At 53.0% G+C, this 9657-nt stretch overlaps 1 protein-coding gene across 1 annotated transcript; it reads right to left on the minus strand.

Moving 5' to 3' along the window:
* Positions 1-772: 772 nt before the first annotated feature.
* MED10 (mediator complex subunit 10) lies at positions 773-9651 on the minus strand. Its single transcript, XM_010857117.1, has 4 exons — positions 9477-9651; positions 8383-8466; positions 3901-4003; positions 773-1393 (listed from the first exon to the last, which is right to left on the minus strand). Exons 1-4 carry the CDS (start codon positions 9596-9598, stop codon positions 1295-1297), a joined length of 408 nt encoding a protein of 135 aa, XP_010855419.1. The 5' UTR covers positions 9599-9651; the 3' UTR covers positions 773-1294.
* Positions 9652-9657: the final 6 nt, after the last annotated feature.

Below are 9657 nucleotides of genomic sequence, written 5' to 3' on the forward strand. Positions count from 1 at the left end.
CGCTGCCCCCCCCTGCCACTACAGCCCGCACTACGCCCAGACCCCGTGAGACTGAAGGGTCCCAATCCCGGGGGTGAGAAGTCACTGGGGCGGGTGCCCCTGTCCACGCCCACACCCGCCGTGAGACTGAAGTCCCCAGTTGTGGGTCTCGATCCTAGCGGGTCTGGAGTCACTGGGGCAGGTGCCCCTGTCCACGCCCACCTCCCCGTGAGACTGAAGTCCCCAGCGTGGGTCTCAATCCTGGGGGGTCTGGAGTCTCTGGGGGCGGGAAACCAGCAAAGCAGTTCTGGGGGCCCAAGCCCAGAGCCCCTGACCCAATAGGTCCACATTCCCAATGAATGAGTCCAGGACATTCTGGGGCAGGTGGTCTGTGAGACCCTTGAGAACCACTGTCCTGGGCCGGCGGCTCTGAGTCAGCCCACGGATGCAGCAACAGCACTGCCAAGTTTAGCAGCCACACGGCCTCCCGCTGCCTGCCCGGCCCTGCAGGTCAGAGGGCACAGTAACCCCATGCAGCCCCCCAGGCTGACACACGGGACCCCGGGGCGGCGGGGGAGGAACGCTCCTGAACTGTGGTCACTACAGCCGCGAGGCCCCCTGTGAGACAGGCTTCGGGGCATCAAGTTCTGCCTTCTGCTTTTGCTTCTCCTGTTCCAATGCCCACAGGACACATTTTACCAATATTCCTCACACTTGAGCGAAGTGATCATGGTTTACAAGACACACAGTACTAAATTATAAAAATGTTATAGAAACAATTCCATGGAGCAAGTAAGTATTTAAAGACTTTATTACGTTAGACAAACTGAAGTCCTTGGAAACACAGTTCCAATGAACGCATTCTTTATGCACCACACTCAAAAATATACAATTTAAAGTACTTAAAACCAACTTAAAGTACTCCTCATATTAAACCAATTTTTCCCATTTTTTTTTTTCAGTTTTGACATTAAAAAACAAAAAGGAACAGAAAGAGTACATTACGAGAAAACTGTCAGCGCGGGTTTTTAAAAACATTTGGTTTACCTGTCACATTATTTCCAAGGCTGCTTGGCCATGGAGACGCAGATGCCTCGCGCTCAAAGCTGTGTGATCACCAGCCGTCTGAGGGGTGAGGACCACACGGAGCGCCGGGGAGGGCAGGCTGGGGGCACTGCCCACACGCCCGCAGGCCCCATCCCCAGAGGCCCGCAACGGGGACAAGGGGACGGACGATGCGCTCAGTCACAGCGGCCTAAGGGCCACGACCAACTCTGCAGGACGAGGAGGGTCTTCAGACAGAGGGCGGGTGTGGTTAGGAGGGAGGGTGGTCCTCCCCTCGGATGCTTCGGTACTTAGCCATGTCTTCTGGAAATACTTTAGAAAGTTCTTGAATCAACAGGCTTTTAAATTTCTAAGGAGGAAAAACATACACGGTCAGCATGCTTTTGCTGGGGACCCGCCACCCGAGTTAAAGCAGAAGCCCACCAAGCCCCGAGCTCAGGAGACACCGTGCCCTCACGGTGCTGTGTGCTCAGCCCCGGAGGCGACCCTGGGCCCACGGCAGCGGGTGACTGCCCGAGACCGCGGCGGGTCCGGCAGCTTGGGCACAGCAGAGCTGCCTGGGAGATAAGCCTCACTCAAACGCCATTGCCTTGCTCCTGTCTCTGCCGACAAAGAGCCAGCCGCACGGGCAGAGAGGGTTTCTGCACGTGACACACAGCACAGGAATCATCGTGGAATATTTAACTGAGCACTTATTAACTCAAACTACATCCAGGCCACTGTGTGCGCACAGCCTGAGCGAGGCTTTCAGAGAACCCGGAAACCGGTCTTCCCCAAATGCTGGGGCTCCTTGAGCCTTGCTATCAGCGTATTTGTCTTAATCCGACCTCAGATGCAGCTAGTACCGGCCAGCATCTCAAAGCCTTTTCTAACGAGTTGTACAGTAAAGCCGTACCGCAGGGATAAACAAGAGACCGCCCTTAGGTGAAAACAGGAAGACATCCTCAAAGGAGGCTGCACACCAACACTCCAGGAAGACAGAGCTCGAGCAGGCTTCAGCACACGGCCCACCGGGCACACGAGCTGTCCCGTGAGGTGTTCACGGTGACAGGAAATGACACCAAGAGGCAGAGAAAGGAATGCAAACTGCACGGACAGCCACTAGCGTCACTGCCGGCGGGCGGGTGGGCAACCTTCCCAACGGCGGGGAGGACGGGAGCGCAGGGCACCCCCAGGGGCCGCGACCCTGCTCCTGAGTGGCGGCCCCTGCTGGACGACACAGCTCAGCCACACGGCGGTCGAAACCACCCCAGCTCACGGGGATGACGCCCAGTTCAAGAGCAGCTGGGGCTCCGGCTGACAAAGCAGAAGGGAGGCTGTGGGCGCCACACGAGCCAACACGGCACAAGCATGCCTGGGGCAGGGCCCCTTCCCTGAGCACAGGACGGCCGTCACTGCGGTCCCCAGGCAGCCATCCCGCAGCACGCCAGACACCATGCGGCACGCTGCACCCGGGGGGCAGCGGCAACACACGCCTCGTGCTCCTGGTCTCCTGGGGCTCGGGCCGCGGGGGACACGGGGCAGGGATGGAGAGAAGGCTGGCCCGCAAGGCCTCTCAAAGGGGCAGAGATGCTGACCCTGGAGAGTGGGCAGGGCACAGAGGACGTGCGGGGGTCCCAGCAGAGATGGCAGGGGAGTGGCCAGGGACGAGGGGCTCGAGGTCTGCCAGGCCGGCCAGAAGGAAGACCAGGGTGGAGGCAGGGGGGTTCCCCGTCGGAGGCCAACGGGAAGGGGTGGCAACACCCGCCCCACAATCTGAATCATGGGCAACTCAGTGTAAGGAAACAATTCCAGGCATCATGCTCAAGATGCCAAGCTTTCTGGACTTCATCAACACCAAGAGTCGTGGAAAGAGCAGGGCCTCCGTGGAGAACAGGGAATCGGGTACAGGGGGCGTGAGCTGGCCGCTGGCGAGGATCCCCGAGGAAGAGAGGAGGAAGGTACAGAAGCCTCCAGGCCCACGACCTGCAGTGGCAGGGACGGGCCTGACCGAGGGATGCAGAGAGCATCCCGTGCATGCTGCAGACACTAAAACCTTACAAATGAAAACAGCACAGTGAAGTCAGCGACAGCTAACACTACAAAAATTACCTGGGACTTTCCTGAAAGACTGCCACACAGTTTCATTTTTTTATGCTATGACACGTCTCCAAGGTATTTAATTTTATTACCTATTTCCTTGGAAGGAAGGCTCTGACAAACCTAGACGGCAAATCAAAAAGCAGAGACATCACTTTGCCTACAAAGGTCCATATATAGTCAAAGCTATGGTTTTTCCAGTTAGTCATGTACAGATGTGAAAGTTGGACCATAAAGAAAGCTGAGCGCTGGAGAACTGATGCTTTTAAACTGTGGTTGTTGGAGAAGACTCTCGAGAGTCCCTTGGACTGCAAAGAGATCCAACCAGTCAGTCCTAAAGGAAATCAGCCCTGAATATCCATTGGAAGGACTGATGCTGAAGCTGAAACTCCAATCCTTTGGCCACCTGAGGTGAAGAGCCAACTCACTGGAAAAGACCCTGATGCTGGGAAAGATGAAGGGCAAAAGGAGAAGAAAGCAGCAGAGGATGAGATGGTTGGATGGCATCACCAACTCAATGGACAAGGAGTCTGAGCAAACTCAGGGAGAGAGCGGAGGACAGGGAAGCCTGGCATGCTGTGGTCCACAGGGTTGCAAAGAGTCAGACTTGACTTAGTGACTAAACAACGACTGAGCAACAACCTGCTACACAATTCAGAAGTCGCCAACTGTGTAAGGCGGTCAAACAGCGGATGCCTCACAGAGTCCATCAGCCTAACTGGCTTTGTGAGCACTGTTTGCTGCTCTGACATCCCTTTCCATTTATAAGAACCTTACCTTCATTGTGTCAATCTTGCCTTTAACTTGCTCATTCTTCGCCAAAGCCCTCTCCAGGCACTCTTTGGTGTAGAGCTGGGGGTTTCGCCCTTGATCTATGTACCTGGAAACAGGAAACATCGCCGTTAGCATCCTCACGGCTGACACCTCCTCTCACAGTTTCCTTACGGGGGAAAAGACAACGGCAGAGCTTGTAAGCTCACACGGCCCTGTTTAGAGGGAACTGCATCCAGGAACCGGCTGAGTCAGGGTTCCTTCGCTACACACGTAGGGGTCACTCGCGCTCATGTTACTTCTAATTGTATGAATAACTCATGAAGTCAAGTGATGATCACTTATAACCCAAGCAAGCTCCACGGCCACGCCAGTTCACACATGTCTCAGCATTTGTGTTTTTCAAAAGGTTTCACCACCTTTCCATCCTCACGACAGCCTGTAAGGTCAGGCAGCTCTTCACAAGAGAGAACCAAGTGTGAGCCGGAGCCTCGGGCCTGGGCAACACAGGGAGCCTGCTGAGAAGCAGCCACACTCCGGGTGCACCCAGTCCTGGAGGGGACGCGAGAGGGGAGAGCCCCGAGCAGGAGAGCAGGCCCTGCCCGTCCTGAGATCAGTTCACAGACTGGGGAGAGACGGGGCTGATGTACTACTTTCTTTTTTAACTTTTTATTTTGTACTGGAGTATAGCCAGTGGGGTATGAGCAATTTGGGGTATGAGCTTCCCTGGTGGCTCAGATGGTAAAGAATTTGCCTGCAATGCAGGAGACCTGGGTTCGATCCCTGGGATGGGAAGATCCCCTGGAGAAGGGAATGCCAACCCACGCCAGTATTCTTGCCTGAAGAATCCCCAGGCACAGAGGAGCCTGGCTACAGTCTACGGGGTCGCAAGAGTTGGACCCGACTTAGTGAATAAACCACCACCACGTAGCCAATTAACAACATTGGTAGTTTCCAGACAGAGAGCAAAGGGACTCAGCCGTACAGATACGTGTATCCATTCTCCGCAAATTCCCCTCCCAGACAGGCTGCCACATAACACTGTCAGAGTTCCTGTGCTGTACAGTAGATCCTTGCTGGTTTTCCATTTTAAATATAGCAGTGTATACACGTCTACTGATCCTTTCCTAACCAACTGGATTTGGACTAAGATTCTCTCCAATTATTTCTTAACAACATAAAATGATTTCTTGAAATTTCAACTTGTCCCCAATCACCCAGACTTCACTGAGCACACGCCTAGATGAACATCCACATTTTACCCGGGTCAGGCCACACGTCTGCCTGAAGACCTGCACGTCACTCAGCTAAATAGAATTATTAACAAAGAAACAAAACCACGACAACCAAGTCCCATTTTTATGCTTCAGTTAAAAAAAAAATTATCATTTCAGATTAAAGACATTAAGTTACTATTGATGGCATAAAAACTGACCTTTAATTACGACATAGCAAAATATTAATAAATCAAAAGTTCTAGAAATCCCATGTTACTGGAATGTATTTGAAATGATGGAATGAAAAAAGCCAAAATTATGATTGCTGCTACTGCTAAGTCACTTCAGTCGTGTCCGACTCTGTGAGACCCCATAGACGGCAGCCCACCAGGCTCCCCCATCCCTGGGATTCTCCAGGCAAGAACACTGGAGTGGGTTGCCATTTCCTTCTCCAATGCATGAAACCGAAAATTATGATTAATTCTAAGCAAAATCCATCCATTTCTGAGGGGAGAAACCTGACTGGCCCAAGTGTCCAAAATAAACCACCCTTTCGACAGTGACATCACCTAGATTAGACGCTTCTTTGGAGACCAAGGGTTGTATCCCACGTCTGCCATCTCCCAGACCCCGAGTTCCCCCAGGAGGGCCGAGCTCCACACTGTCAGCTCTGCCACAGGCGCAGTCCCTGCGGACACCCTCCTCCACCGGCACAGAGCGACCGCAAGTGCACACTGCTGCCCGCTGGGCGTCTGGAGACCACCTCATCTCAGCCCACGGGGGTCTCAGCCGGCCCTGCGGCCAGCTGCGGCTGCAGCTGCAATGGCAGAGCCTTGCCATCGCCACCCTTTCAGGGGTCTCGCTCTCCTTTGCTCCACTTTGGAAGCTGGGAGTGGTCCTCGGCATCTGTCAATCTATTCATCCCACACACTGAGGGCCAGGACGGCTCTGATGAGGACTCTTCCGGAAAGGGGAATTGGGCTCCACCTTCCCGCGCCTCACCCACAGGAGTCTGGAGCTGTAACTCGCGCCCCTGGGCTCCGCGCCCCTCGGCCCGCAGGACAGGACGGAGCTGAGACCCTGAGAAGCGCAGCCTGTGTGCCCTCACTGGCGCACCGCTGCTGAGCTGCGCTGTGACTAGGACGTCCATCTCTGACACTTGGGGACGTACAATGAGAACTCTTCCCTCTACTGTGCACGGAGCTCCAGTGATTCACATCTGCATTTTTACTGGAGAAAGCCCCAGAATTCTCTTGCTGTTCCAAGCCAGCTCTGGGAGTAAGGCTGCTTAGCCCAGAGAACTGGCCCTGGTCAAAGACAACACAAGTCCAGGATTTTTAAACTAAAAACAGAGTTGCCACATAATCCAGGAATCCCACTCCTGGGCATATATCCAGACAAAACTAAAATTCACAAAGATATATGCGGCCACGTATCACAGTTCACAGCAGCACTGTCTACAGCAGCCCAGACGTGGAGACAACACAAGCGCCACCACAGATCAACGGGCAAAGAAGATGTGGTGCACACACACGCAGTTAAACACTCCTCCGCCTTTAAAAAGGAAGGAAACAACGCCACTTGCAGCAACACGGAGGGACCCAGAGAGCGTCACAGCAAGTGACGTCACACAGGCAGAGGCAGACGGACATGCTGTCACCTACACCAAGTGACGTCAGAAAGGCAGAGGCAGACGCGACATGCTGTCACCTGACACCAAGTGACGTCACACAGGCAGAGGCAGACGCGACATGCTGTCACCTACACGTGGGATCCAAGACCCGGCACAAACGAACATGTCTCCGAATCAGAGACAGACTCACGATGTAGAAACAGCCTTGTGGCTGCCAAGGGGGAAGAGGGTGGGCAAGGGAGGGACGGGAGCTTGGCATTAGCAGAGGCGCACCAGTCTGTACAGGATCCTACCCACACAGCAAGATCCTACTGTACAGCACAGGGAAGCACATGCAGCACCCATGAGAAATCATAATGGAAAAGAACACGAGAAAAATACATATGTAACTAAACCACTTTGCTACAGAGCAGAAATTAAAACACTGTAAATCAACTATACTTCAATATTCAATAGAGTAAAATTTTAACAAGCCTAGAATTTTAGCCCCAGCTCCGACACTGACTAGCTAGCAAGACAGTGCAGTTACCTATCAGTTCTTTACCTGTGAAATCAGGGCGCTAAAACCTGGATTAATAAAACCTAAAGGAGTTCATTTCCCAGAGGCGCTCTCCAGGCCATGACTATACCCGGGTGCAGCTGACTCTCTCGCAGGAAACAGTAAACATCCTTCCCAAACATTCCTCTCGGAAGAACTTTTTTTTTCCCCCCCTAATGAAGCACATATTATCATCTCCTAGAACTATTACTGCCAGGGCAGTCTGGGAGACACCAAATTCGTACTTCTTGGGTTGTTTCTACCTTTAAGTTTTTGTTTTTTTTTTTTTAAATTTATAATATAGCCACATAAGACTTTCTCCTTCTCAAGAAAAAAAAAAAAAAAAGAAGTCAGGAAGTCATGGGGCTGACCTTTCAGCTAAGTAGGATCTTGAGAGCCTATGATGTCTTTCAAATATTTCAAGAGCCATTATTCACCTGTAACTCTTTTTCAACAATACTATACTGAGATCTTTTTTTTTTAAATTGTTTAGTTCCATTAGAACATAAGCTCCATGAAAGTGAAAGTGAAGTCACTCAGTCGTGTCCGACTCTTTGAGACCCATGGACTGTAGTTGGCCAGGCTCCTCCGTCCATGGGATTTTCCAGGCAAGAATACTGGACTGGGCTGCCATTTCCTTCTCCAAGGGATCTTCCTGACTCAGGGATCAAACCCAGGTCTCCTGCATTACAGGCAGACTCTTTACCATCTGAGCCACCAGGGACTCCCTGAAGCTCCATGAAGGCAGGTATTTTTATCTGCTTTTTTCCCTCGCATATGCCCAGCACCCAGACCGTCCGTGCCACACAGCAGACACTTAAACACTGGTGGTCAAGGAAAAGTGTTAGTTGTTGTGTCTGACTCTTGTGACCACATGGACTGTAGCCCACCAGGCTCCTCTGTCTGTGGAATTCTCCAGGCAAGAATACTGGAGTGGGTTGCCATTCCCTTCTTCAGGGGATGTTCCCGAGTCAAGAACTGAATCCAGGTCTCCATCACAGGCAAATTCCTTACCATCTGAGCCACCAGAAAAGCCCTATGATAAGGAAATCATTACAGGAAAACCAAACAAAAACCAGAATATCAAGTACGGTACTTACTCAAATACTTCTAAAGGGACCGTGATATCATGAAGCTGCTGTCTGCATTTATCAATATCCTGTAAGCCAGTAACAATAAAATTCCTGGGGGAGAAGCAATAAGAGAACATTAGGTTAGTTTTGGAGAAGGCAATGGCACCCCACTCCAGTACTCTTGCCTGGAGAATCCCAGGGAAGGGGGAGCCTGGTGGGCTGCCATCTATGGGGTCGCACAGAGTCGGACACGACTGAAGCGACTTAGCAGCAGCAGCAGCAGGTTAGTTTAGATGAGCACACTGGGCAGCACCCACACCGAGCCGAGGAGGGCTCTAGAGGCCTGTTCCTTACCCAGGAACAGGTGACACGCAGCTCTCAGCTCTTCGGTTAGCTCAGGATTCCCCGGAAAGCTCTGGAGTTACACAATATGCTCACATATCCCTTGGTTTTCTTTTTGAACAAGGAATTACCAATACTGAGGGGTCACAAACCAACAGGAATAAGGGCGGGAGCCTCTGAGATTTTGTGTACCCTTTGAGACAACAAGGGAGGTGGGGGGGGCGCGCAGTGGACTGGCCTTCAAGAGTCCAGCCTCAGAGTCTGGGGAAGAAAGCCACCAGGCCTAGTTTAATTTCAGTTCGCCTTGGGAGTCCTCCTAGAACACCGGGCTGGTCCCACAGCACTGCGTACGAAGGTGGGGTTGCAAACACGGCTGTTATGTTTGAACCTCCGTAAAGCTGCGAGCCCTTATCCACAGCATTTGACTCCGCCTTTGGTCCATCCCAGGGGCCTAGCACCAGGGCCTGCACAAGGCTGTTGCCAGAAAAACTATTTCATAAGCGTTCCGTGGCCCCTCTCAGCCCCCCAGCACCCACCGTCATGCGATTCCTCCAGAAACGGTAAACTGTTATCTGGCCCTAATGACTTCTCCAAATGGGGCCTGAAGGGAAGGTCCCAGTCAGGGCAAAACGGGAAGGAGGCAGCGGCGAGCACCCCTGCGCACAGCCTGGACCAGGAGGGACTGGCCCCCGAGCAAGAGTAGGGGCCAGGCAGAGGCTCGCGGCCGGACCCGGCTTCCCACCCCGGCCCAGGCAGACACCGCCCCATGTGCCACTCACAGCTTCTGATTGAGCCCGGCCTGGCTGCTGGGCTGGAAGTCGCTGACGATAATGCCGAGCTGCCGGATGTTCTCCACGAACTTCTCCAGGTGCTCCTCCAGGTGGTCGAACTTCTCCGCCATCGCCCCGCAGCCCGCACACCACTGCGGCCCTGGTCCTGCCCCACCGCTTCCTGCTTCCG

Source organism: Bison bison, unplaced genomic scaffold, assembly GCF_000754665.1.
Source record: "Bison bison bison isolate TAMUID 2011002044 unplaced genomic scaffold, Bison_UMD1.0 scf7180017864377, whole genome shotgun sequence".
Classification (NCBI taxonomy): domain Eukaryota; kingdom Metazoa; phylum Chordata; class Mammalia; order Artiodactyla; family Bovidae; genus Bison; species Bison bison.

Coding starts and splice junctions, on each gene's coding strand:
- MED10 (XM_010857117.1), bottom strand. CDS start 9,598: ATGGCGGAGAAGTTCGACCACCTGGAGGAGCACCTGGAGAAGTTCGTG. Junction 8,467..9,476: donor GCCGGGCTCAATCAGAAGCT/GTGAGTGGCACA, acceptor CTTCTCCCCCAG/GAATTTTATTGTTACTGGCT. Junction 4,004..8,382: donor GTCCCTTTAGAAGTATTTGA/GTAAGTACCGTA, acceptor TCCTGTTTCCAG/GTACATAGATCAAGGGCGAA.